General features: G+C 39.8%; 2 protein-coding genes across 3 annotated transcripts in view; one reads left to right on the top strand and one right to left on the bottom strand.

Moving 5' to 3' along the window:
- The first annotated feature begins 1285 nt into the window (after positions 1-1285).
- On the top strand, positions 1286-20142 carry osmr (oncostatin M receptor). Its single transcript, XM_088911459.1, has 18 exons — positions 1286-1399; positions 4062-4184; positions 6258-6421; positions 6733-6889; positions 8405-8656; positions 8828-8954; positions 9676-9827; positions 10810-10946; positions 11424-11586; positions 12498-12577; positions 12891-13104; positions 13611-13796; positions 15018-15119; positions 15500-15664; positions 16102-16254; positions 17352-17445; positions 18414-18498; positions 18992-20142. The coding sequence occupies exons 2-18, from the start codon at positions 4097-4099 to the stop codon at positions 19373-19375; spliced, it is 2703 nt and encodes a 900-aa protein (XP_088767585.1). The 5' UTR covers positions 1286-1399; positions 4062-4096; the 3' UTR covers positions 19376-20142.
- A 2693-nt stretch (positions 20143-22835) lies between these two features.
- Positions 22836-27879, bottom strand: part of rictorb (RPTOR independent companion of MTOR, complex 2b) — an 81108-nt gene continuing 76064 nt past the window's right edge. For both annotated transcript variants that reach the window (XM_088911927.1, XM_088911928.1), the window contains 2 exons: positions 27545-27683; positions 22836-26365 (listed from right to left, as the gene is read on the bottom strand). In XM_088911927.1, the coding sequence (XP_088768053.1) occupies positions 26291-26365; positions 27545-27683 (214 nt within the window). In that variant the 3' untranslated portion in view covers positions 22836-26290. The remainder of the gene's footprint in view (positions 26366-27544; positions 27684-27879) is intronic.

Here is a 27879-nt window from a genome sequence, read left to right as displayed (position 1 = left end):
AGAATAGAAACTAGCTTGAAAAAGCCTGACAAAAGGTAATGTAACTTATCCACAAACTACAGAAACATCACAAAGGAAAAGTTCTGTGGAACTCACTGCGTCAATTCACCTCAATGGAAACTCAACTCAATGACTATTCATTTTTAAAATACCCCCTCAAAGACCTATCTGTTTCTGTATCTTTTAATGTCTTTTTTTCTATTTGGTGCTTGGTTTCTGGTAGTGATTTTTTGTTTTACTTCTGTAACGTTTTTATGCATGTACCATTGTACAGCATTTTGAGTTTTTTTAAAAGTACTTAGAAACAAAATGTGCTTAGATAATGTAGTGCTTAACATGAATAAAACTATCATTCCACTAAAGTAGTTTGAATTTCGCCTTTTTTCCTTATAGTGTACTGAAGAATTATACTGTACCTTAGACAGGACGTGTAACGCTAACTACTGTATGAAGTCTCAAGTGACAGACTGCTTCCACGTAAATTGAAGGGCATCCGAACTGAGAGCTGGCCCGTGAGTCTGAAATAAGAATAACGTACTGTATCATGGCAGGCGGGTGGAAAATGGATGGATGCATATCAAGGCAAAGAGCACCGACATTCACGTATAAAAACAGCGAAACGCACACAAAATTGTTTTCTAAATAATTCACATAACCCAAATGCGTACGGCCCTCTCATTTGTAAAACTCCATAACGTTCGCATACGTTTCTAAGCTGATTTAAACGAAACCACTGATTAACACCTTTGCTCTCAATGGACATCGAATGATGTGTAAAAACAGGGTTGGAGACAAGTGTCGAGCTTAGTGTTAAAGTTGATTATCTTTTCGTGTTCTGCAATGAATGTACTTTTCAGTCTCTTAAACTCGCGTACCCCTGTCTGCCTTTGCTAGTTTGCTATAAAAAGTGAAATGAAAAAAATAAAAAAATAACTTAAAATGGTGTCCTGTTGTTTGTAGTCTTTTATGTTCTCAAAATATGCAACTCCTCTTTAGAATAACACTGAACATCGGTTCAGTTTCATGCGAAATGCATTGATCAATTTCATTAATAAAGTTAGTTCTGAATGTATCTGATTTAAGTCTGCAGTCTGAGACATCTTGATTTGATGTATAATATCCAACATGTGGTGTTTTTTTGCGTGCCCTGTAGGATAAGTGATCCTATAGGAAGCTGTGCTACGATTTGTGATTTTTGTTGTATTTAATCGGCAATCATGCATACTATTCTCCACCCCATTTCCCGCTGTGATGAGTCATTTCGAAAAAAGGAGCGTTTCCAGTCAAAGTATTGCGCAGCTGTCTAGTTGAACGAAAGCGACTTGACAGTGTACAGAATAGTTGGTGCGTACACAACGTGGTGTTGCCTTTTCTGATGATACATGCAATTCTGAAGAAAGTAAGTAGTCGTTTTTGTTCATTCAGAAGTTATAAATATTTACATATTTTGTAAAAGGCCAGTTTATAGTTCCATAAATGCTCAAATTGTAGACGGTGTTTTCCCCATTACGGGTTGTTTTTGATTGGTTAGAGTAATGTTTCTATTTGGCTTTTTCTCACCTTACAAACATGAATATTATGTATGCATATTAGTAGGTGTTATACTGTATAATGTGTTCTCTTTAAGTTTGTTTTAAATTGATTGTCATTTATTTATTCTTTGTAGTGTTATGAGTTCTGTTTTAGCCCTTTTTAGAATTTAACATATGGATATCAAATATTTAAAATAATCAGTTTCTTAATCCTTCATTAAAATAGTTACTAAAATGACTGCGATTAAAAAATATCGTGTGGATTCAAGATCAGGGTATAGATAAACCAAGAATTTGAAACGTTCAACAATTCCTTTTCAATGCAGGTGAATTTATATGCAACACCAACCTCGTGTCTTCCACTTAACTAACTTTATCAGCAGTAAAAAAAAAACGCCCATTGTACACCTGTCCAGTCTCTCAGTCGGTTTGTGCTGGAACTGTCACACAATCCGAAGAGAGTCAGCGCATAGAGCACCAGATATGAAATGATCACAAAGTAGATCTGTGATTTTACAATAAAGACGGATTGGAATAATAATTCTAAAGATAAAAGTGTGATGACGCCGGACCCAGACATACAACGTCTAGAATGTAGAAGCGCAAAAGAGGGAAAGAGGGAGAATTTTAAAGACTGAACTTTAAATACTGAAGGTAGACGGACTTGGTTGGATAATTGGTCCAGGAGTGAGGATCTGTGGAATCTGGTGCCTGTGAGAATGTGATGGGTTCAGTTTAGGAATGAGATCGTGAAACACTGGGTTTGGGAATGTAACGGCGTTTGCGAGGGAGAATGACCGGGGGTGTGACCGGTTGTTGTCATCCCTCCCGAACTTTCGTTACAAACTCCATTACATGACTTGATAGGCACCCAATGTAGAGACTTAAGTGTAGGAGTGATAAGCTGCCTGGGTCTGGTGTGAGTTAGAAGTATACACTAGATGCAGTTTTGGACATATTGGAACTCTTTCAGAAGAGAGATAGGGAGCCCATAGAGTAAAGAGTTGCAGAAATCAAGCCTCTATTACTTTAAAGAACAGTGGTTGTGAATTTTGGTTAAACTATTGGTGAGTGTAGGACAATAGATACAGAGATAACATTTGTGCCTGAAATCTGATGCAATGCTTATTTTACCCACACCCAATATCAAAGAGCTAGAAAAAAAATGTGAATGGCAAAATCTGGCAAGATGGTGAAATTAGTCTATTAACTGTGCTCCTGCTTTTATCACAAGGTGATGTGAAAGAGGAATTGGCAGCATATTTCAAGTGCTGATCGTGGGTGAGCTTTGTAGCTGGATTTCTTTAGAATGCATTTTAAATTGTTAACACAGAAATGTCAAATTTATAACAAAGACTTCAAGAGACAGAATGAAGAAAATAATGCTTGTTGTGGTTTAAAATGCTTATAGCGAATAAAAACAAAATGCCGAGCTGACAGAAAGCCATAATCCCTACACCTACTGTACATTGTATCGCCACAGCATACAATGCCAATTAAAATAGTTACTAACACAAGTACACATTTTCATCTATTCATAGTTCTTGACACCAGTCAGACCGAGAACAACTGTATAATTACAGTTTGAGCAAATTAGCTCTGTATTCCAGCTGATAATAAAATATAACTTCGAAATAATACTGAAAGTAGATCATTGAAAGACCCATAGTTTTTTAAATTTGTAAGACTGATAATATCACGATGGCACATAATTAGCAATGAATATTCAGCAAAACCTGTTCAGTCTGTTTATTGATGACCTCCAGTCTCGAGGTACTGTATGCTATTTCCTGGTTCTTCTGGAGCTGTTGGCCACATTAGTAATAGTGCAGTATATGAATTACTACTGCTATGGATTGTATGTTTGCTGGGTTTCTTATGGTCAAGAATATATATGCACAAGGTATTTATTTCCTATCTGATAAGGACTGAACCGGAAAGTAGAAATAGAAAAATAGACATGTAAGGTGGTGTATTGGTGCTAAACAGCCAAGCAGATTGTAACAGAAGTTTTGATCCCAAAGGTATTGAAAATGATAATTTCTGCTCATTGATTCTTGTTTTTTTCCTAAGACATATACAGAAATACACTGAGTTGGACTCTGCTGGAAAAAGAAAATTAAAAGCAGGACTCGAAAGGATGATGCTGTGGTTTTAAACTCTTTGACTACAACATACAGAATATCCACACTTCTAGAAAGAAAAAGAAAAGAGAGCATGCTGTCAGCAGAGATGCAAATGTGTTAGATAAGATGACATCGGCACGGGAGCCTAGTTGTTTGAACATGCTAAGTAACAGAGCCATATCATACAATTCAAGGAAAGTGTATAACTGCCTTGTCCTCCTCTGTATCAGTTGGATCCTTTGAAAACAGCCCATTTTCTGCCCATTGGGAGTGGAGTGTGTGGTGTTTAACAGCATAGCGGTCTGTTCTGATGATCCAATAGGTCATTGGCCGTTTTGTTTCTGGGAAGCCTGGCAGTTTCTTGGATGCGTTGACTTTGAGGGCTTTTTTATGTTCTTTTTAGGAAAGTAACAGCAGTGCACATTTTTGAGGCTGTCGATGGCGGTGAGGGGAATGGAAACAATACTGTGCCTTCTGGCTGCTTGTCTCCTGTGGCAGTTCCAGGGCGGACGGTGCCAAAATAAAGGTAACAAACCTTTTATACTGAGGTAGAATTTCCAGGTTGAAATGAGGTCCAGTTTTTAGGGGGTGCAGATAGGCTATTAAAATAGTCACAGCACAGGGAAAGTAATAGCAGATTTAAAAAAGAGAATGGTTTATGCTGAAGCAAAAAGATAATTTATAATAAAAATATAGCTTATCTAAGCATACTGTATATAAATAGTATAGCTCTACTATATATTGTACATCAACAAAGATAAATCTGTGTAAGATGCTAATGTTAAATACAGCTTAAAACAGAGCTCTTCTCACAGTTGAAAGACGCAGAAGTTAAGAGAGTTTTCAGTCATTGTCATATACTTATGGAATGCAAAAGTGTAAATATGTATACACATATTTCAGCCCAAACCAGTTCCCATCGTCACAGTCCGTCTGGATCACAGTTATCTTACAGTTTGCTTTTCTCTCTTTTCCAACATTTAACCTTCAGTGCAAAGTGTTCTCTGTTTGGTTTGGTTTCTGATGACATGTGAAACAGGATCAAAGAAATTGAATACACTGTAAAGCCAAGAAAATTAATTGCTAGATGTTGTCTTGTAGTCTTGGCGATACCATGGCATTTACTGTAATTGTTTATTGGTTATTTAGTAGACTTGACTTTTCAAACACATGCACTGTAGATTAGTGTTTGGCTATTGTTAAGTCAAGGAACTCAAGTTGTATGGACAACAATTAGCAGGATATGAATTCTGATAATGATTAGCTGAGTTCATTAAAGGAGAAATCGATCAGGGGTGAATTGGCTGCCGAGCTGGTTGTCAATTGCATTTTGCTTCTTTTAAATATCGTCTTCTGTAAATGTGGTTCAGCATTGCATTTTCAAAAAGAGTTCATTAGGTCAACTGCTATTCCAGCTAAGATAAACAAGTGTCTGTTGCACAGTACTCCACATCTTCATACACTGGCCACGTTAACCTAAAGGATTAAAATCTTCTCTGACTTGAACACTCTTGCTTGTGTGATGACCACTTGGCCTTAATCCTGAAGTAGTCAAAGACCCACCCACACCCCTTAAAGCAATGGACCATGGGAAGCAAAGAATAATTGCCTAAACTCGGAACTGTCTTCACTTGTTTCTATAATTGTTTTTTTTTTGTTAAATATTTGAGGTTCAGACTTACCTCTGTAAGGTAAAAAAAAACAACAAAATAATAATGGTTACTATACAATACAAGAAAATAAACAAGGTTCATATTAGGCTTAGATCTTTCAACAAAAGGGGTCCTCAGCTAGTGAATGTTCTTGCCTGCCCGCAGGTTGCTCTCTGTGATTGTGGGTTCAAGCCTGAGTCATTTCAGGCATGCAGTGCTGTTGGTGCAGGGTGCTCCTCTCCTCCAGTGTGAGGCTGTATAGTCTGAGAAGTGTTAAAAGAGGAGGTGCTCAGAGGAGAAGGTGGGTGGGTTGGAGGAGTCTTTCTCACTCTCCTCTGCGTGTGGTCATCTCGAGCCGAAACAAAAGAAACACAGAACTGGCTATTCCAATTAGTCAGCTATTCAGATATTTTATATTAAAAAAGTGACTGCGCAGTATATTTACTGTCAACTTAGTGATTCTAGCACAAGATCTGACTTCTTCAGGTGTTATTGAACTGATTTTTGTTGTTTTTCCAAGTCTTTAAAGCAATCAGTGATTTGTTAATGCCTGCAAGACATGTTGAATCCTGTTGAGGATTAGAAGTAATACTGTATAAACAACCTCTTTTCTTCAGTAATATTTTTATATACAGTATCAGCTTAGTCCCATGACATAGATCTGCCTCTCAAGCAGCAAAGCCTTCAGGACATCTCTGCCTTGGCCAGTGGTTTCATTTGTAGCACAAATCTCATAGGCTTCCTTCTCCAGTCTCCAGCTGTTACTCCTCAGTTGTAAACCACATTGCTGAATGTGAAGTACAATCGCTTGTTTGCGAGGGAGCCCAGCCTCGTCCAGCTTGGCCAGGACACACATGCTCACACTAAGGCCCTGAGGTGGCCATGTGCTGTCTAGTTACTGCTGCGCTCTGCTTGATTGTGTTGACTTCTGGACGTCTTTGTTTCAGCCTCAGAGCCCCTCACACCTACTATTACAGAGCTGTACGCTGAGAGCTACTCTCGGACACTGGTGGTCAAGTGGAACATCAGCTCTCTGGGATTTGAGGATGAGCTGAATGTGACCTTTGAGATTCAGGTTGCGAGGACAGAAGACCTCGACGTGCTTCACACTGTGAGTCAAGGAGATATTTTTAATAGGCTTTGCCACTGAAGCTTCACAAAAAATACCCAGCACAATTTTGAAATAGAGAGAATTTTTTTCATCATTTGCATTTCTGTTGATCTTTTTTTCACAGTTTTTAGATAATTTAGATTATTATGTTAGTATATACCCTATTATAATTTTTTTGCAGCACTGATACCTTTTGTAGTGATCTTAACACTACAAAACAAGAGCAACAGTAGGGTATCTGTAGCTGTATCTGTACGCAATACTGTATGTGATACATTCCTTCTTTTGTTTTGTTCACACTTTTTTTTCAGGATTGGTACAGTGTAATGCTGAAGAAGGGCAAGGCAGTCTTTACTTGGCAGTGGGTTTCTGAGGTGCCCCTGGAGTGTGAAGATCACTCTGTGAGAATAAGGAGTATATTAAATGATACCTATTCCAGCAGCTGGAGCTCCTGGGTTAAGCATCAAGGTAAGATTGCTTTTGTCATGAAGTTTGACTAGACAGGTCTAAGACATACAGGAGGGCCTGAGGAGGTCACTGGCTTGTTGACGTGCTAGAAGAGACCCTATTGAAGAAATTTCCTTCTTGAGTGTAAAAGTACCAGCTGTGGTGTTCCTCTTTTCATTTTATCTGATTGCCTCCGAGCCCCGTTTCTCACTAACTGAGATAAAACTCTTCAAATCTCATGCAAGTTTCCATCTTGCATTGTAAGTAAAACTCACTTAACAAACTTGACCAGAATTTCTTTATCGAGTGTCACGTTTTTCTACAAATGAAATGTTATGTTATTTGACAGGACACATTTTCTGTAATAAGCATTCTTGGAAATCCATTTCAAGAAGCAGAATGTGGCCAGAGAATGTTATTTCATCATCGCTGCTGTGTGTTTCATTGTAGTCTGTAGTGAAGAAAGTGTTTTCTTGTATAGATCAGATGTCAAGTTCATGAGCAGGAACATTATTTTCCTGTGAGAGTTCCCTGAGTAAAGACTTCACTCCCATGGCAAGCTGTGCTGTGTTTTCAATAAATCTGACCTCTGTCAAACTTCGCAGGCAGTTCTTAAACCTTAAATATACAAGATGTCACATTAATTTGCATAGATTACACTTACTGTAGGTAGGTATTAGAACCCTTGAGATTTCACTGTTTAATCAAGAAAGTGTTCCTTCTGCACTTTTGATTCTACAGTATACATCCAAAAGCATGATAGCATCTTCAATGTAACAATGTCCAAATTCAGTGCTATATAAAGAAAGAGATACAATGATAGAGAATACAGAGCTGTAAGATTTGCACGGATCTGCTGCTATTTTCAGTAAATTTATTTTGCATGTAACTACAGTACATAATCATGAACTTTACTTGTGATCAAATAAATTGGTGACGGCATGCATTTCTTAAGTAGTCGAGATAATAAGATGCCAATCAAACTTCACTGTGCACTCTATAATCTTGTATTGTGTTTTATGCTACTGTAGATGTTTTCAGGGAATACAGAATTTATCCAGCTGTTATTCGTGACTAACTATTGCTAGTAAAAGAACACCAAATGTAAATTATAACAATGGGTATCGAAAAAACACACACAGGGCTAAGGTGAAGGAAAAGGAAGGGAGCCTCATTCTGTAGGTGGAAGGGAGTCTTCATCAGTAGTTAATCTATTAAGGAGTACCTTCTTGTTCTAAATTATATCTGACACTGCAACACAGTATTAATGTCTAACTGTTGCCCAAGGAACCTATCCAGCCAGCCAGAAGTGGGAACTGTGAACAGGGAAATATTTTTCACGGATGATATTGCTAGTGGTGGTGAGGGTCTGTCATGTCAGAAGGTGTCTGAGCGTGTTCCTGCCCAATGTGTCCTTGTGAGCTCTATGGTGTGGGGTGCACCACTGTGAGGAGTCCCCAATCTTGTGGGGTTTCACACCATTCTCACACTTTCCAGTAAGGGTTTTGTCTCTTTTTCTCCTTTCCTTTTCCAAAGGAAAACACCAAAGTGATGAACCTGAAATATTTCCATATCAGGAAGTCTTGAAGGAGGGATCAACTGCATATTTCTGCTGCATAGCAAGCAAGGGAGAAAATGTCACTACAATGAAGTACAATCATAGAGAGTACCCCATGCTTCCTATCAGCAACAGAACTAAAGCTATTAAAGTGGAAAATCTCCCTCTGACAGGCAAAAATGGAATTTTTGTGACGTGCAACGAACATCATATTGTCATCTTTGTGAGTTGTAAGTATATCTATATACAGTATATTTCTTGCCATTGTTAATACAGACAAATAGGCAAAATGTCAGAACGGAAGGAAATTTCACAAGTTTTAAACTGAACTGCCCTTCAGCTGCATAAGAGGTGATTTAATTTAAAAATGCATTGAAGTGCTGACATGCCTTCTCTTCCAGTTCCGCCAGAAAAACCCCAAAATGTAAGATGTGAAACGAGAGACCTAGAGACAGTGAATTGTACATGGCACCCAGGGAAAGACAACCTGTCTCTTGGAAGGAAACAGAAATACAGCCTTATCACAGGGTGAGTGTGAGTGTCAGACTTTCCGATGACTGCCTGAATTGTTAATGCTGCGCAGGTAGCAAAGGAAATCCAGAACTAGTCACACAATGTGGAAAACGTGAATGACGAGAAAACAAGAATGTGTTTAAAACAAGAGGTGGTGTTTAAAAGCAATTGCAGGATATCGAGTTATAGAAACTGCTGTTAAAGTTACATTGAACTCTAGAGATTTGAATTTGTGTACACAGCTTCACAAAGAGAGTTAGCAGTAAAGGTAAGAAACGGCCTGGCTGTTTTTGTGTAAAAGGCCTCACAAGTTATTCAAACAGTAAGTTAACAACCACGCTGAAGGGTCATTTGACGTTGTTTTCATGTATCCTAAACTAATGACTTTGTGAGGACTGATCACAAAGATGCAGTGTATGAAAAATCTACAGATGGGTTTTATGTGCAATGTTTGAGTTAACAGAACAATCAAAACAAAGCAATGCCTGAGCGAACAAGCAAGATCTAATTACAGTAAACAATTTGCTTGATTGTAATGAGAAACGGAAGAGATCGGAGAACCAGAGTATTCCACATCAACCTGCTGTCATTAAATGCAAAAGCACTCCATCCTTATGTGACATTTTGCAGCTGCCTGGTTATGTCTCAGTGGTACAGGCTCCCTTCAGACTACCTGTTAAATAGATATATTTATTTAGTTTTTAATTCTTTTCTGTATTCATTTGGGTGTGTGCAGGCCTTTGCCAGAAGATGAAGTTGCGTGCTCCAGCAACTCCTACTGTGCCTTCAAGATTGTTCCTGGGCAACAGCGGTACAACACCACAGTAAAAGTGAAAAACAGGCTGGGTGTAGAGTCTGTAAATCTGACCGTGGACATCACTCACATAGGTGAATATATCCAGTTCTTTGCTCTTCCTGCACTCCAAGCCACTCTGTCCACAGTGACTTCTCATCTTTTCTAAAGGGGCACTTTTGCAAATTCAGAAATAATACCTATTCACTCCATAACAACACCGAAACATGAAGATGCTTATATTGGCTACTACTGTAAGTGTAACGTGAATGTTTCATGATTTTTTATAGAGTACACCAAAGTATGTGCACAGTCTGGTCCCATTGTCATGCTGCAACAGAAGGAATCTTATTTTTATTTCCTCTGACAGCCCTCTTTGTGGCCTGATTGCAGAAGACATATCCGGCATCTTTGCTGTTTGGATGACAGTTACAGCATGAGTGCCTGGCACTACCTTTGAATATTGTAGTCCCAGACCTTTTCAAAACCAGACATGGGGTACTCAGTTACCCCAGCGCGTCGACACAGAAGTCTTGTCTGTGTGGTGTATTGTGATTCTCAGTAGTGTGAACGCAAAGACGCAAGACTCTTTGAAGCTGCGAAGAACGGAGAATCAGCTGAACGTCACTGCCTCATTGCCTTACCCATGGCTTGTTCTGCGCTGTGGCAAGCAGATTAAAGAGCTAGTAATGCTGTGTTAGCTGAGCAGGAACCAGAATGTGAGCAATCCTGGCTGTATTGCCTGGGGAGCTGTGCATTTCCATGTAACTATGGTTTCTTATTCAAACTGTTTTATCCCCTTAATGTTAAACTTTGCAAACAGTGTAAGCTGTCCTTGATGGACACATCTTTTAAGCAAAATATATATAAATACTTTTATATTTATCTTATTTAAATATTTTTTAAAACTCTTTTTACCTCTTACATTTGGTAAATCTTAGGTTCTTCTTTCTTTGCCAACATGAGCACAGAGATGATGACGATAAAAAGATACTGGCAGTATCGATGAACTTTGTTATTTAAAATAAAAAATGGTCCTTGTAATGTGAGTGAATAACTTGTTTTTCCCCCTGACAGTTTTTCCCAAGCCTCCAGTGATACAGTCAACCACTCCTGGACCTAGATCTGTGAACATTTCTTGGACACTGGAAGGCAATTTCTCTGCTTTCAAGCTTCTTTGTCAAATCATAACAAACAATGGAGATATTCCAATGGTATGTGTTTTTCTTCACCAGGATGAGCCACGCCCTAGTGTGTGTTTGTGTGGCATTTGAGCTCATTTAGATTACCAGGTGTGTGCGCTGAACATTACAGCCTGTTTGCTGTCATGACCAGGTTTTATAAAGGAAAACAACAAACACAACCACATTCAACAGACCCACTGCTAAGAACCTGGGGAAGAGATGATGTAGGGTTTCTTGGCTGGGTGTAATTTTCCCCTCCTACCTTTTAATTCCCAGAAATGACTAGAAAATAAAGGTGCTCTCACATAAAAACTGCATGTCAGAACATTGCATTCACTCAGCGTGCCAGAACAAAGATTTATTTTAAGGATGGGAGGCTTTGTAAATTAGTCAATTAAATGTGATGTAACAGAATTTCCAGTTGTTGTCACGAGGAATGTATTCAAAGTCAGTATGTTTTTAAGGATACTTTGTATATTTAATCATTCTCTCTTTCTGATGCTGAAGAATCACACCGTAGGTGGAAAGCATCTTGGTACTTATGAAGTCTCAGTCGATGGACTGCATCCCTACACAAGGCACAAGGCGCGAGTCCGATGTGCTGCCTCAGAGCACTTCTGGAAGTGGAGTGAATGGAGTGAGCCTCAGGACTTCCAAACTGAAGCTGTTCGTAAGTCTGAATTAAGAGTAATATATTAATATTAATGCAAAGAGCACCACCTTGTTGAATAGTAAAAATGCATGTAACTGACAGTCTGAGATACAGAACTGTCGGACAGCACAAATCTGTCTCTCTGTTGTTCCTGGACAAGATATGAATCCAAAAATTACCAAAAACATCAATGCATCTGCCAGTGGTGAATTGCTAACACAGCAAATGTCAAGCACTTTCTCACTTTCTGTTTGCTACATGCGTCCTTCTTCTACCCAATGGAAAACCATGATCAAAATGTCCTTGTCAGCTCTCAGGTCCTTCATGGTATCATTTTAGACCTGGAGTTTGACTCTTTTGTTACGAATAACTGCATGCCTATGATGTCGTAGTAGCATTGCTTGTCACAGTATTATACACAACATGCCAGTGAAGTCCACTGGATGGTGCTGAAGACCGAGCCATCTCCACAGTTATAATCATTGATGTTCCAGAAAGAAAATATATACAGTAGACATCCCTGCCTGCCTACGTGCTCAGAATTTCTCACTTGTATCCAAATTCTAGCTGTACTGATAGGCTGGCTATGTTACTTCTCCTCCTACTGAATCACACGAGATTCTCAGGATTAGGCATCTGCAGGAATTGATTCAGAAGTTTTTTTTTCAACCATCATCTGTCCCCTCATCTAATACCAAAATTGGATTTTGATAAGAATAACGCACTTCCATCCAATCATGAAACCACGCATGAATTGACCAGCCCTAGTCACTCCAGGATTGTTTCTACAACTGGTGTGCATCCTGAGTCAATCCAATTCCATTTCTGCCTGCAAAGGTACTTTAGGTCTGTTCTTTAAGCTTTGCTGGAATTTGAAAAGTCGGTACTGAATTCTGAACCTGTCAGCCCTACTTTCTTGTCCCTTTCAGGTCCTTCGGTTGCGCCTGATCTCTGGAGGGACATCAAAGACGGTCAGCACAGTCGAAATGTCACTGTTCTGTGGAAGAAGGTAAGCTTCCCCTTACCTAAACAGTCATTTCATCTTCTGCAAGGGGTCTCGTCCTAGCCTGTTGATTTTGAAACAAAATGTGGCCTGCAGTCACCTGGGTAAGACTCAGTCTTGATTGCATGTCTTTGGGATGTGGGAGGAATCCTGAGTGCAAGACCCTGGTGGCTGCAGCTCTACCCGCCAAGCCACTGTGACAAGCACGGGCCTTCAAAAACAACACAAAAAGGTTCTTTGGCTGCTGGAGGAGCCAGAAGGAATATCTGTTTGTCTTCATGACAATGCCTTCCTAATTGCTCTGAATGTATTCTTGTAGTATCCTGTCAGCTCTGAGTCCAGGGGACCCATTCATAGCTACAGTATTACCTGGGAAGTGTCAGGGAGGAATGAACAGGAAGTGGTCAGCAGTGAGGTGACCCAGAAGGAGATTGCCATCAGCAAAGACAACTGCACCATAACCGTGAGGGCCAGCAACGCTGCCGGCTCTTCGCCTGCGTCTCGGCTCATCATCCCAGCTGCCAGCTGGAGAGGTGGGTTCTGGTGTTAACAGGGCTGATTTGGAATCAGAGCCGGCTCACTTTGTCCTGCTTCTGTCCCATCTGAAAGGATGCACAAGAGTTGGTTCACATACTGATAATGACTTAGAGACAAATGTTTTATTCTGTAGTTGAAGATAACCATACAGTAGAGAAAACTATTTGTTTTATTGAAAAAAACAGCACACACATTCATTATTTCTGCAGGTGTTCCACTCTTGGTAACAAGCAGGTAACAAAGAAGGAGCTGACAGATTTAACCATACATCTGCATTAGATGGGAAGGAGATAATTAAAAGGAACAGTAAAAACAAACCTGACAATGAACTGCTTGCAGGTGGTCCACATGTACTTTTCAAAATAATAATAACTGCTCTTTAATCTTTTGGGCTTTGGAGACCAGGTCCTTCACTGGGGTTTCCTGCAGAATTCCTGCAGATGACAGATGTATTGTTTAAATGATAGAACGTTCTTTAGCTAACCTGACTGTTCCCCTTTAGACGGAAATCACCCTGAAGTCCAGAAAATCCATGGCCGTCTTGAGGGGTTTTGGATGGAGTTGCAGCGAGACCCCCGTGTGGACTGCGGCTATGCGGTGGAGTGGTGTGAGCTACCCGGAGCGACCCCTTGTGCTTTGGAGTGGAGAAAAATCCCTTTCAACACAACATTTGTCCGAATTTCATCAGGTACCAGCAAATAACTTTTTTTTTTCTGTTACGTTTGACATTAAGTAGTTTGCAAGGACTTCATGAGTACTGCTCAAGCATTGCACTCAGTCACTTTGTCATTTGCCCACCTGTGGTTAGTTTCCACAGGAATGCACATCCTATCAGTTACAGTACATTTGATTTAGAGAAGGTTACACTATAAAGAAGAGAGGATGGTGGCAAGCAGATGCCTCACACCTCTTGGGTCCTGGGTTCGATTTTGGAGTGGAGGCACCATCTGTGTGGAGTTTGCAGATTCTCCCTGTGGTGTTCGTATGGACTTCCGGTAGATTCCTCCCTCCGGTAGTTTCCTGAAAGGAACTGGCATCCTGTTCAGGGCTTTCTGATAAGGGATGAACAAAGCAAATCTCAGTAAAGAATTAGCCTTTGCATTTGTATTTGTATTTCAGCAATTTTTGTTTTCTTCTGGTAGGTACTGTATACTATGAATGAAAGTCATAGTGTGTCAAAAATCTATCTTGAAAAAGCAATGTTTTGATGATTTGGAAGGAGAGTGAAGGCAATGGTTATAAAAATGTTGCTATGCAGGTATTAAAATGTGGTAATGAAATATTTTAAAAGTGTTGCAATGCGGTATTTAAAATGCTCTGGGCAATACCTTGCAAGCAGAATTCTGACTTCCCCTGTAAATGCAATACAGTGCTTTAACCCTGTCAGGAATGAAAAATAGCATGATTCTGAATTATGGTCCAGATCTGACAAAGACTGACTAAGACTGAACTTTAAAGTTTCCAGGTTTCTAGGACACAGAGATGTTGATTGGCTATACATAAATATTGGAGATATTATTAAGGTGACATTAACAAAATGAACACTGTGTAGCCTATACAGCTGAATCCCAGATTCATACTGCCATCACAGACCTCTAGAGCATGCTGTCAACCCAGGCCAGAATGAGAGTACAGTGCTGGACCCACCCTTTGCTGTGGGGGTGTCTTATGCGCGACATGGTGCTATACAAATGGAAAGCAGCTGTTAATAAGAACAGCATGTTATGCTATAACACAGGGAAACTCTTCTGTGCTTTTCCCTGGAAAGGATATTTTTACAAAGGGCATTTCATTACCTAATTGTAAAGATTAGCTATAAAATGATGGTTCTACCAAGTGAACCAAATTCCAGTTCAAGCTTCAGATTTAGACCTGGCTGGCATCACTAACTTTCCATGGTGTTCAACAGGGAAGTTCACAGCGGGACAGCGCTATACATTCAGAGTGTACGGATGCTCATCTGACACATACTGGCTGCTGGAGAGAAAGATGGGCTACACCTCAGAGCTGGGTAAGAGTGGAGCACAGAGGGAATGCAATGTCATACTTAAGCCAGTTTATTTCTGCTGTTCTGACCCCAGCCTTAGAGACTGGAAGTTGACACATCTGGCTGTCCTGTGCTACATTGCAGAGCCATTGCACACTGTGACCCTTAAGCTCTAACAGCAGGGTGAGCTGTAGGTGATGAATCTCCAAATCCAGGCCTTCTTCAATAAAAAAAAAACTGCTAGTGACTTATTCTTTGGTACCACGGATAAGCTGAAAAGCGGTGAAATTGGAAATTGTCTGGTGTCTTCCAGGTGGAAAACAAGACTGTAGTAGCACAATTCAGTAAAAGCCATGCTTTTGTGTTGCTGAACAAAGGTGCTAGATCTCGTATGTGTCTCCTAGCCCCCAGAGAGCAGCCATCAAACCTTCAGACCTGTGTGAGCCACAGCTCTGTGACCCTGAAGTGGGACTTCTCTGAAAACAGTGACTACCATCCGGGCTTCATCAAAGGGTACCAGATCCACCTACAAGACAGGGATGCCAACACGAGAAAGGGCCCTCAGCCAGGTTTGGTTTGCTGACCAAAGAGAAATTTAAAACATATTATTGGAACAATAAATATATGTGATAAAACTTCCAAGAACATTTACACTGCAGCAAAAATAAATCTAGGAACGTCATCATTTCCAGGAGAGCAGCTTGATTTTGAAGGGTTCTATTTGTCATACAACAACATACTTAATAAACCTAATGAAACCTATTATATTCTATTACACAGACTCTTGCCGTATTGCTGTACTCCAGGCCTGTTCAGGTATCACAGCAAATACGACAGAGCTCTAAGGTGTTGATTTTGTAGCTTTCCAAACTAATACTGTTTTAATGTTTGGACCAAGTTTTACAACAAAAGTGTAAAAAATACAGTAGCTGTGTTAATGGTATTATGCAAGTAATTTGACCGCATAAACATTTTAATAATTACAGCCTTTTCTGTCTTCTTTCAGGGTCACAGGTTTTTAATGTTACTAATGCAACCACAAAAGAGTATACTATTCCTGACCTCTTGGAGAACAGAGAATACACCATCACAGTGGCTGCCTTCACTGCTGCTGGGCTTGGCCCGCAGGCTGTTGTAACTGTCATTACACCTCGAAACCGTGAGTCTCACCGGGTGTAACTAAAGGCACTTGCACGTCAACTCTTTTAAATATAAACCACCAGGCATCACCAACATACAAACCTGTTAAAAAGTTGTAAACTGTGGGATGGGTCATTTGTCATTTCCTCTATTGTTAACCCATGTGTATTTGTTTATTCAGAATGATTGAAGTTGTGAAGTACAAAGTAGTATTTGACAGCCATAGACCATCTCAGTACTGTATATTGGACTGATCCAATGCTGATTGTCAGTTCATTTGTTTATAAAATGGAATGTGCACACAGAGTGATGTACAGTATTAATCTGAATTATTATACATTCCAGAAAAAAATCACGCGGTAGGACTTTTATCATAGCTCATCCTATAAGCATGCCCAGTTCCAGTCACATTTGCTGTTAAGTAAGCATTGTTTGAGCTCAGGACACAAACAGGATTTAAGACTACCCTATTATGAGAATATAGTTTCTCAAGGGAGATTTTGTTCCCAATACAGTCATGGCTGGCTGTGGGACAAAAATAAAATCATGTTAGTTAAATGGGCCCAAATAGTCTGATCATTGTTTTAAAAATTCTAAGTGAATTCGCAATCGAGCAAAACCGAATGTTTATAGCTCTTCAGCCACACTCACAGACAGATATAAGGGTTACTGAGATGATCCTCTTTATTTCTCAACACAATTTCAGTGATACTGCGCAATAAAACAAGTCAGTTATGATACTCTGTGGAATAATAAGAGTTAGGACTGTATTTAAAGCAATTCTGCTGTGTGATACACTGCGGGTGTGTGTAAATCACTCTAGGAGCTTCATGCTTGTATGCAGTATATAATGTAATGAGTTGGTGTGCTAAAAGCACCGTATTTATATTGGAAATATTTCAGCAAGTAATTCATTGAGTTAAGATAACTCTGGGAGTTGAAGTGTAATCTGTTTTTTTTGTCTAAATTCATTGAATAAATTGTCTGTTTTTCATTTAAGATCTTTAAGAAATGAATGCTGTATCGGTTGGGGGCCCCTTAGCCTGGGGAACAGTGATGGATAGTGAACTTTGAATGTATATTGATCACAAGTTTGTATCACTTTGTTTCTAACAGACGTGCAGTTCCTGGTCATTCTGCTGACTTCAGTTCTGGTGTTAGTGCTGCTTGTTGTCGTGTTGTGTGTTTATCTCTGGCCCCGCAAAGAGACGTAAGTCACGATGCTGAAAAGAACATGTTCTTTCTCCTTATAACCATGTTAATTCAAAATGTGGTACAGTATCTCTTGGCTTCATAGTGCACCACCTTGGCTTTTGACTTTGCACATTGTACCACCAAACACCCTTTTGCAGTGTATCCATGATCAACAGCATGTCATCAATATTACACATGGAAAAATAAACCTTGCAGTATTCAGAATTAGTTCTTGTGGGTTATATGAACATGATAGCAGAAAATTACCTTTAATACTGTATCTTGAGCCTTAAAAACAATTTGGCCATCTTTCTCTCCTGACTACAGATGTACAAATTTCAACTGTTGCAGTTTCATTTTGTTTCCATCAATCGATATTTGATGTGAATATTACGAGTCCTGCCATGCAGCTCTTAAGCACTTTTGCATAGCGGTTTTCTTCCAACACACCAGGATAATGGACAGGCACCATTGAGAATCTAGCCTGGCCCAGGCTGCCCTGAATGAATGCTGGGCTTCAGCAACTCAGAATGTAATGAACACTGTTTTCTCCTGCTGTCAATTTAAACCTGACTAATATTCAGCCAAGATCACTGCTAGTCCCCCCACAGACATGCTCAAGCCCTGAAGGTTATGAAGACACTACAAGTGGAGTGTATTTATCCTGTCAAGCTCATCTTGTCAGGTGTTACAAACCAAGCATAGCTGGCTTAGTAGTTGTCTTGGGGTATTCTGTTAGAAGTGTGGACAGTTCTGTGTTAGGATGACTGAAAAGCCAAACCGACAGTAGAATATAGTGCAAGTCCAACAAGGTCCAATACTACCCTGTCCAATAGGTTTCCTGCAGTTCAGGATGGGGAGAACGACCTCCTCTTATTGTAAGTTGTCTAATTCTGACTGCAAGTGTAGGCCCAGCCTCTTGAGCTCCACAAAAACAATCCTACAGGCCCATTCAGGCTCTAACCTCTGCGCTGCATTCCACAGGGTCATGGAAATATTCCTGGATTTCTTCAGGGTGCCCACACCAAAGGAAATCAAAGCCCTGCAGTGGGACAACTCAATCTATGAGGTTTGTAATTAATACATATTCCCACTTTTAATTTCTACTTTCAAACAGTACTTCCTATTTTGACCTATATTTGATGCGTAAAACACATTTCTGAGCACAACTGTGCCTATACAAGAGGGTTAGCATCAAATGGAGCATTCCTGTGGTTCTCGGTGAAGATATTGTTGAAACTCCAGCTGCTCCGGCAACAGTTGAATGAGATCATTGGATCAATTCCTTAGTAAATATCCAGCGGACTAGATGGGCTGAATGTCCTCCTTTTGTGCACTCTGGACAAGCCAGCTCCTCCTAACCCTGGAAATGTTCAGTCAGTTGTGTTCTTCTGCCACGGGAATCCCAGTCAGAATTAGCTAATGACTGCAATCCAAATATATATCTTACTAGCTTCAGTCACTCAGGACCTCTGTTACTCATTTTAAATAGGAATTCCCCCATCTCCATTATGAAAAAAATAAGTTTAAAGAGGATTTTCTTTTGCTATTTGTTTTCACAGACTACCAAAAAACTTCAGGGCTTGACAGCACAGGATTGCCCATGCTGCAAAATAGAGATTGTCGAGACAAAACAGGAAGAGAAACTGTTGATGCATCTGTCTGCCTCTGAACTTGAAAGCCCCCTCTCTTCCAGCCCCCACACGGTGTGCTCTTACTGCCTGCAGGACACTACAACTGAGCCTGCCCAGACTTCAGAGAATACACCCGGGCAGGGGGAGCCAGTTAATTTCAATAACCTAACATACCTCGTAGAAATGCCCGATATGGGGGGTCAGAGCTTCCACAGTGGTCTTCGCACCAGTCCGATACTTGATGGAGAAACCAGAAGCCAGATCAAATCTGACACTGGTGGCTACATTACAACGGGGGACATACCTCAGTGAAGGTGTGCTTGAATCACACTTTCTTCAATACCCAGTGCTTCCAGAGAGAAAGCAGTGTTCGCAGATGTACATTTGCACTACTGTTTGATTCCCAGAATCTGTTTTCAAAACCATCGTTTATCTGAGGCAGCTTTGCAGAGATCCCTTTAGGCCCACCAACAAACTGTATGTCCCATTGTGTCAGCTGCGTCTGTCAAATAAAATCTCATTTGCTCTGGCTGCTGATTTCTGAAGTATTGGTAACGTACTACACAGTGTGCTCCAGGCTGCAGAGAGTGTGTCACAGACAGCCAAACAGCCAGTATGGAACGTGGGTAAATTTCTACTGGGTCTCTGGTCAGCAGAAGTAACAGAGCAAACAGTGAACTCCATCACGTAAAAGGAACACGCTTCAACAGGCAAGGGCTGGCCGAATGCAGGGACTGAAAAGGCGGGTAATTTCACGTTTATGACTCATCTTAACTTGTAACTTAACAGTACTGAAGAGAGAACTGTGAAAATGACGAGCTTGTCATTTTATTTTTATCCAGTTGAAGTATGCGTTTCCGCTTGTTCAAGATGTGCAGAAATTCTTGTAAGAAACATTATATAAAACAGAACTTGGAATAATGTCAGAATGTCTTTCTAACATATCTATTCCAGGATTTCCCAACCTTGGACCTGAAGGAACACTTTGCTGGTTTTCATTGCAGCTGAGCTAATTCAGTACTATTGAATAGTTAATTGATTTGCATACTTGTTTTATTAAAATTGTTTGCTTGGACAGTCTGAGTGTCATAGATATCTAAGTTCAAAGGTACTATTTCCAACAATCTTTTAATACAGAACTTTACACAGTCTCTTCTTAAGCAGCTGCCCATTATTTCTGGCCAAACAGCTCTTACTAGTAGATCAGCTGATGATGAACAGACACGGGTGGGAGAGAGACTGTATCAGACACATTTACACTGGGAGAAACAGTGTATCAGATACACCCACACTGGGAGTGAGACTATTGGACACACCCACAAGGAGAGTGCTACTGTATCAGACGCACCCAAACTGTGAGGGACACTGTAACCAGACACTCGCACAGTGGGAGTGACACTGTAATGAGACATTCCCACAGTGGATGTGACAAGATCCTGAAACTCAGAAACCAGTACAGGGTAGATACCAATTACAAATCCCATTCTACCTTTTAAGAGCTGAAAGCAAATTTGCAAATATATCTCAAATAGAAAACTGAAATAAATAAGAAGGCTCCACGGACGAAAAGTTGGGTTTTCTTTCTTCTCTTTTCAGCGTGGAATAAACCTATTGTTCCTTTGCAGCCTACGCATGCTGACGCATGTTGACGCAGCTACCCACCTGAACTAATTTTAGAGTACCTTTACACATATGAGCCCACTATAGGTTTTTTTTCAAAACCTCAGGACCTGTTTTGGAAGTGTTTGCACAACACTAGCTACTCACATATCCACTGTCAAGGAAGTGACTAATGCAACAGCAAATTCACTTAAGTATATTTGTAGGAACCAAACTGTTTAAGCAGGAACTGAGACAGTACACAGAATGAAGGAACAGCAAACACAGAAGCCTTTATCAGGACTTCAAGCACCAAGCCAATGTTTTTAACTGCTTTCATTCCACCTAGAACCTCCTGAACTTCCCTTATTGAGCTTTAGCTTTGTGTTCCAGAAGAGCTACAGAAACGAGGAGTGTGGAGAAATACCCTCTTGCTGTGCCCATAAGATCATGGCTTTGCTGCTGTTCCACAAGCCAGAAAGCACATTGGGGTGCTAAGCAGTAGAATTCTGAAGGAAAGGGAAGACTTGTCTTTTAAATTTACATGAACTCCAGCTTCCTTCCCTCCTCCCGTCATCATGTTCACCATCGTCTGAGTCTGTATGCTCAAGTACTGTGCCAGTCTGCTCCTACTAGATTTTATTAATTAATCTTTCACAACTGTGTTGTTATCTGGATGCTAAACACTTTTGTTTCTCCTTCATGACAGACAAGACACAAATACTTACACACAGCCACAACCCATTGGCTCACCCACAATCACCCCGAACAACTGTGCTTCAAATCATCCCGAAAGCCTGCTTGTATAAGACTCTGTGAGCTGCAATGAATATCACACTTTGTGTATCCCAAATTGAACTCTGGGAAAATATGTCTCAACTCCTAACTGGATCTTGCATATATACATGTGTTTTATTAGCTGCCCTGGAGATGCTGCACAGCAAAATCTGTCTACAAAGGCTGGTTCAGATTCATGAAAAGCTTTCCTTGGAGGGTATTTGTTTATATATTGTTGTTGCAAATATAGAGAAATGAGAAACGTACAGGAACATAGACAGTTAATGGAGGAAGAGGTTAAATAGAATCGTATGTTCACAGTTCTTGACATTTGCAGTTTTCTTACTAGACAGTACTATCACTTACAAACATCAACATACTGTATATGAAGAAGCACTGAAAAAATGAAACATTCTACTGTTACCAATAGTCATTTTTTTGTTTGTTTTTGCATTCCTCAGTGTATTTTAGATCAGACTGCACACAGGATCAAATTAAAAAAGTGAAACCACTGTAGTGTTCTTCACAGTATGTTTAAATCATGTTTAGGAAGTACAACAGTAACCCGACAAGACAAGCATATTATTAGAAATGAAATCAATATTAAAAAAAGCACACCAAACACACCAAAGCCTCAACAGTGGAATCCATAACATGCATAACAACTAAACTGGGTGTCCAGTGCAGCATGAGTTTTTATAGTGTAGCAAGTGGTGCATAAATAAACAAAAGACTGTTTCACAACTGACACTTACTTTGGACAAGGTTGTTGACCTGCAATGGACTAGTATTCCATTCAAGGGCAGCCTTGTGTTTTCAGTTTGCTTCAGATCACAAACCAGAAAAGGGATTCAGCCCTTGGAATAACTGAGCTACAACAGTGCTTCCAGACAAACTGGCTAAGGCTTCCTTTCTTGCAAAGACTCTGTCCTTAAGGTCTTATCTGTAAAATTAGTAAAGAAAAATACCGGCTACGTAAATTTTATATCAAAGCTCTTCCATGTTTAGCATTAGTGAAAATACAACAAAATCCTTTTTGGGGGAGAACAGGCAGCAATAATCAGCATGTTAAAAATGTTCATTGCATTTAATGGAATTCAAAATGCAGGATTTCTTCATCATAGGCATGCAGTTTACAAGCTTTCAAGTAGAAGTGCACTGAAATCTTCTTTACCCTACAGTTGTGGCAGTGTGGAACAAGATGTCCAGCCATGTTGTTGAAGCTGAAACCCTTGATCGTTTCAAGAAACTGGATGAAGTCCTTCGATCAATTGGATACTAACTAAAAGGGCTAAAAAGGCAAAATAGCCTCCTCTCATTTGTAACTGTTCTTCTGTTTAAAGTAATAGTTCACAGACACATACAGAAAGAAAGGGCCACCACAAATACACTGGAATAGTTCCTGTATATTTTTATTAACAATGAATCCCTTTGATAAGATTGTATGCTTCATGAGGTTTGTAATGCCCAAAGACATATACTGTACACACTATACAAAGGAACAACATGTTGGGCGAAACCTCTTTAAATTATACACAGCTTCATGAAATATTTTTCTTAAGGAAAAAATATAAATAATTCTGCTTTTGTTTTCCTTTCTTCTCTTCTATTATACAGGTATACAATATAAATCAGGTTTTGACATCCTTTCAGTGACCTACAAATACTAGAAATCCAAATAAGTAGCAGCTTATTACTAGAACAAAGATAAAAAAGGGATTTGGCTATTGTGCCTTAATTTGCTTGAAAATATTAAACAGTTAAATAATTAACATCCCAACCCCACCCAAAAGCTACATTATGGATTGCAATTTTTTTACCATTCAATAAAACCTTTGCTTTAATAGTAAAAATCCAATTTATATCCCCGCCAATGGTTTTAAATTGATATTATTCTTTTGTGGACGCATTTCAGGTTACTTAAGTAAAAAATAGTGTAGTAAGAATGTGAATTAGGCTGGTCGTGCAATTTGTGCATGCAAATTACAAAATGGTATGACTATAAAACAAAGTATATAACGCGCAGAGACAACTTGGGAAAATCTCTTGTTAAAGAAATCAATGCACAGGTTTTCCAGTTCTAGTGGAGGAGGACAACCTACAGTACAACAGTTAACCATGACATTGTCTCGCACATCGTTTTTCAGTTTTTTGGATTTCAGCGGCTTGTCAATTTTCTGTTAACCTCTGGTTCAAAGAAGCTCTTGGCTCTGATGAGATTTTGTATTTCCCCACCATCAGGCATTACTTTCTCTTCATTAACATTATAATGAAACATTATAAAATACATGTTCATATATATTTAGCTCTGCAGAGCTAGCACGGCTTACATTAAACTTCCGGTTATGCAGCTTGGAAAACACTGGACAGATTCGTTTTGCACTTTTTCAACCTTTTTTGCTCTGCCGTTGTGCTCTACATCAGTAAATGGTGTTGATGCTGCTTTCTACTTTTATGTCGTACAGAAACTGACCTTCTCTCACACTTAACCCTTAATGTGATGCATTGAGCTAACCTATTAACAGTCTGAAAGGTGTCTGAAGGAATGCTAAGCCACACTGTCTTTGCAATGTCACTCTATTAGCATATTAGATGAAAGATTGATGCCACATGTGTTGCATTTCCTATCATTGGCAGCACCTGAGGATGCTGAGACAGTGGCTGACTCTCATTGCTTTGGCACAGCTGGTTTACTGTTGGTGATTCGTGCCATCTTTACCAAGTTCACCTGATCTGTAACTATCGAAAAGTAAGATAAAATGATAGGCTTGGCTTTCAGAGACACCACGTAATCTTATACCTCACAAGAGTCCAGACTACACTCTTATGGCAACTGCAGAAAGCAAACCTAAACCTACCATGACAGATGGCAGGTTTTGCTCCAGACCTGTTCAGGGACTGAATCATTCTGCTTTGCTTCCCTGCTGGGCACTCTGCAATCCCCAACTGCTAGTGTGAACTGTATACTAACACTGACGAACAGAGAAGGAAAATTAAATTTTGGTGCCGCGTTAAAACTTATGACTTTTTCCCAGGGCAAGCATTCCATTAGAGTAACCTTCCGAACATTTCACCGTGCACGATTTGTACTGTGGACATCGCGACAGGCAGCCCACAGGTTAGGGTTTTGTGCAGACAAATGTGTAGATGCTAAAAAGAACAAGAAGTACCGGTAAATTAATTAGATACTAAATAAATTAAATGTCTAATCCATCATTCTTTGTTGTTTTGGATTAAACTTTAAAAAAGACAAAATAATTAAAGCTGCCTTAATAATGAAAATAATGTGGTCCAGCCAAGAAAATTCATGTGGAAAACCCCAGTTCTGTAAAAGCTCAATTCCTGTGTGGGTACAGGTAAGGGGTACCTTGCATAGCCATTAATTTACAGTTTCAAACTCTGAATCCCCAGGGGGAAGTTTTCTGTTTTTAAGAAAGCCATTCCAACAGAGAAGAGTCCCAACTCTTCCGCAATTCTCATAACAATAACCGTTTTCGTCTCGTTAACTGGCTGAGTTTATGTCAAGGTGATGCAGAGTTCTAATTAATGCTTGTATGAAAAAGCTACTTCTGTTCCTAACATGAGTATCACCTGCTTATCCACACAGACTTCTAAATATAAATCATTTCAGCTTGCGTGTGAATACAAAAAAACAATGCTCAATTGAAATTCTTATCACAACAATTTCTTCATGACTTTGTAAAGGGCATGGCTGGAAAAATCTTCTTTAAATCTAAGCTTTCTTGTTTTTGGACTAATGGTCCATGTCCAGAGAACACTTAATACAATATGGCACTTAAATACATCAAATGTTTCAGCTCATCTGATTTGAAGACCTATGAGTTCCTCTATTTTAACACATTTTGTGTTTTAGAGCAAAACTGCATTTTTTAAAAACAATTTCAGTAACTCAAAACCCAACTGCGAAAGGCTACAAATGCTCAAAAATGCTGTCAGAATTTGGTATATTTCCTTTTCTTTTTGCTACAGCCCTTTACGCATCCAGAAAACAACACCAAATGTTCTGAGATGGAAAATTACAATAGGTTCTCAGAAAAAATGAAAAAATTCAGCATGAAGCAATTATTTTCTGGCCATCTAAGAAACATTTTCAACAACATGAAACAATGCCATGCTTCAGACAAAGGGAAGTTTATGGAAATTGGCATTAATTGATGCACAAGTGTCTGAAGGATTTTAAAAGCGTCCAAAAAACCCTTTTGGGTAAAATCTGCAGATTTTACCTGAAGGTAATTTGATAGCAAGTTTGGAAGTGACAAATAGACAAAAATGTGTTTTTTCTTCCTTGGCACCGATGCAGCTTCTTTAGTTTCCCAGATCATGGCTATTTCAGACGTCTTAGGATAGAGGCTACAAAAAACATAACCCCAAGTAGTGTTTCTAAATCAAGGAAATAAACCGTAGGATGAAAAAACAGAAACATGCCTTGGTCATTTCATACTAACAACAGAGTGCACTCTTAAATAAAATCAAAACATCATAGCGTATCTTTTCCAAACCCCTAACAATTTCAGTTACTTCTGTAAGAATTCACCAGATGTGTTCAGTGCTCAGTTCACAAGTGATGATCAGTATCAACATTTGGTAATATCACTGTGTTGATGATCAACAGTCCCACAGATGCCTGTCGGGAATAACTGTTTTGTTCACACAGGGTAGACAGGCTGTCTCCCCTCTTCTCCCCCTTTGTTGGCAGTGTCCTGATCTCCCCACTCTTGTCCCCGTGTTGTGGAGATTCCCAAAGTTTCGGGTGGGGGTTGGGATGGGAGAGGTGGGCAGGGGCAGCTGTTCCAAGTGCATGAGGATGCCAGGAGGAGCAGGGATCAGGGATCAGGATTCGGGTTGGAGATCCGCAGAGACTTGCTTTGGTGGTGTGGCTAGGATGGCCTCAGCTTCCTCGTACATCTGTGAAAAGATACCGGTACCAAAGGGAAAGAAAAACTAACACATACTGAGGCTGTTTGAGCTTCTAATTCTTTTGGGCCAAACCTATTGGGAACAATCCAAACTATTTTGGAATACACTCCCCAACTTAAATCTACAGAAGCAGACTTTCTGAGACTCTTCAAAAAAGGCTCTGAGGTTCTGGCATCATGCTACTATTGCTATAGATGGTATGTTACTAGATGCAATATGATTAGAATAGCGTCCTTGTGTTTGTCAGTTCTCGTATGCATAAAGTCTCCCCATTTATAATGAAATCTGGAGCAGTTAATGTTATCTAACTCATCCTAGTGATGTACAACCTGACAAATCTGGGACGATTAAAGACAAGCACATCTTCTCCCTACACATAATAAATCATACTAAATCAAACTTCAAATACCACACCACAGAGGAGCACTGAATACATATTATCTTTGCTATTAAATCACTCTTTTACAGTAAAATGTCACACACAGACATTTCCATTTAAAAAAAAAAAGCCCCTTCTTAATATCATATTTTTGAAACTCTGATTCAACAAACAGTAAAAACTCTAATGAACCATTCTCCTTGAGGTGGAACGGCAGAACTAGCAAGCTGCTCGTCTAACTTTCTGCACTTGAATCTTCTTGGAGCATTGTAACCTACAAACCCCGAAATGAAGACCAGTGATTGGGGAATGACTGTCACATGTACACACATATCACATTACATTGTGTATACATCACTTTAAAACTAGACTTTTTTATGCGTTTTTGTTTAACTATGGTCTTTCAGACAAAAACATTTGTGCAAAACATGACTGGTTATGAGGCACTACATATTAAAACCAATCCATTCTGAATGATGAACATATCTAGACACGGTTATAAATATGTGATTTAAGAGAAAAATGTCAGAAAAAGCATTAGGACATTATTCACAGTCGCGGGGGACTGTGCCCAACAAGATACAGGCCAGTGTCACTAGTGTCATGTGTAATGTCATGTGTAAAGTCGTAGCACATATGAGGGAGGCACTGCCACTGGCTCCCGTACATTAGCATGAGTGAAAGAGTTCTTCTCACCAGCCTGTGGCAGTGAAACGAGGAAAAGCTAGGAGTAAAGATTACAGCGGATTGGCTAGCCCAGCTGCATTGTGGTCTGGGTACAGGCTTACCGGGGTGAACTGGACATCCTGAAAGAGCTCCTGTATGAAGCGCCGGGAAGGTAGACGAAACATGCAGTGAGCCAGCAGGTGGGACACCTCTGAATACAGGCAGATGTCATCAAAAGCATAAGGAAACTTCTCCTTGATTCTGAAGAAAAATAAAACCTGTGGTTAGGATTTCTGCCTTGAAGCTCGGGGCCTGGGCTCACCTCCTTGGGTGCTATCTGCATGGAGTTTGTATGTTCTCCACGTGTTCGTGTGGATTTCCTCTGGGTGCTCACGGTCAAACAGATATTGGCAACAGAACACACATGAGCCCCGACAAAGAATCTCATTTTAATACA

This window comes from Atractosteus spatula, chromosome 3, assembly GCF_055471065.1.
Source record: "Atractosteus spatula isolate fAtrSpa1 chromosome 3, fAtrSpa1.hap1, whole genome shotgun sequence".
Classification (NCBI taxonomy): Eukaryota; Metazoa; Chordata; class Actinopteri; order Semionotiformes; family Lepisosteidae; genus Atractosteus; species Atractosteus spatula.
The sequence above is the reverse complement of the archived record's forward strand: the minus strand, read 5'-3'. Positions and strand labels throughout refer to the sequence as shown.

What these genes read in the sequence shown, in the direction of transcription:
- osmr (XM_088911459.1), top strand. Translation starts at nt 4,097, where the DNA reads ATGGCGGTGAGGGGAATGGAAACAATACTGTGCCTTCTGGCTGCTTGT. An exon ending in ACAATGGAGATATTCCAATG is followed by an intron (nt 10,947 to 11,423) that starts GTATGTGTTTTT and finishes CTGATGCTGAAG; the next exon opens with AATCACACCGTAGGTGGAAA. An exon ending in TCACTGTTCTGTGGAAGAAG is followed by an intron (nt 12,578 to 12,890) that starts GTAAGCTTCCCC and finishes GTATTCTTGTAG; the next exon opens with TATCCTGTCAGCTCTGAGTC.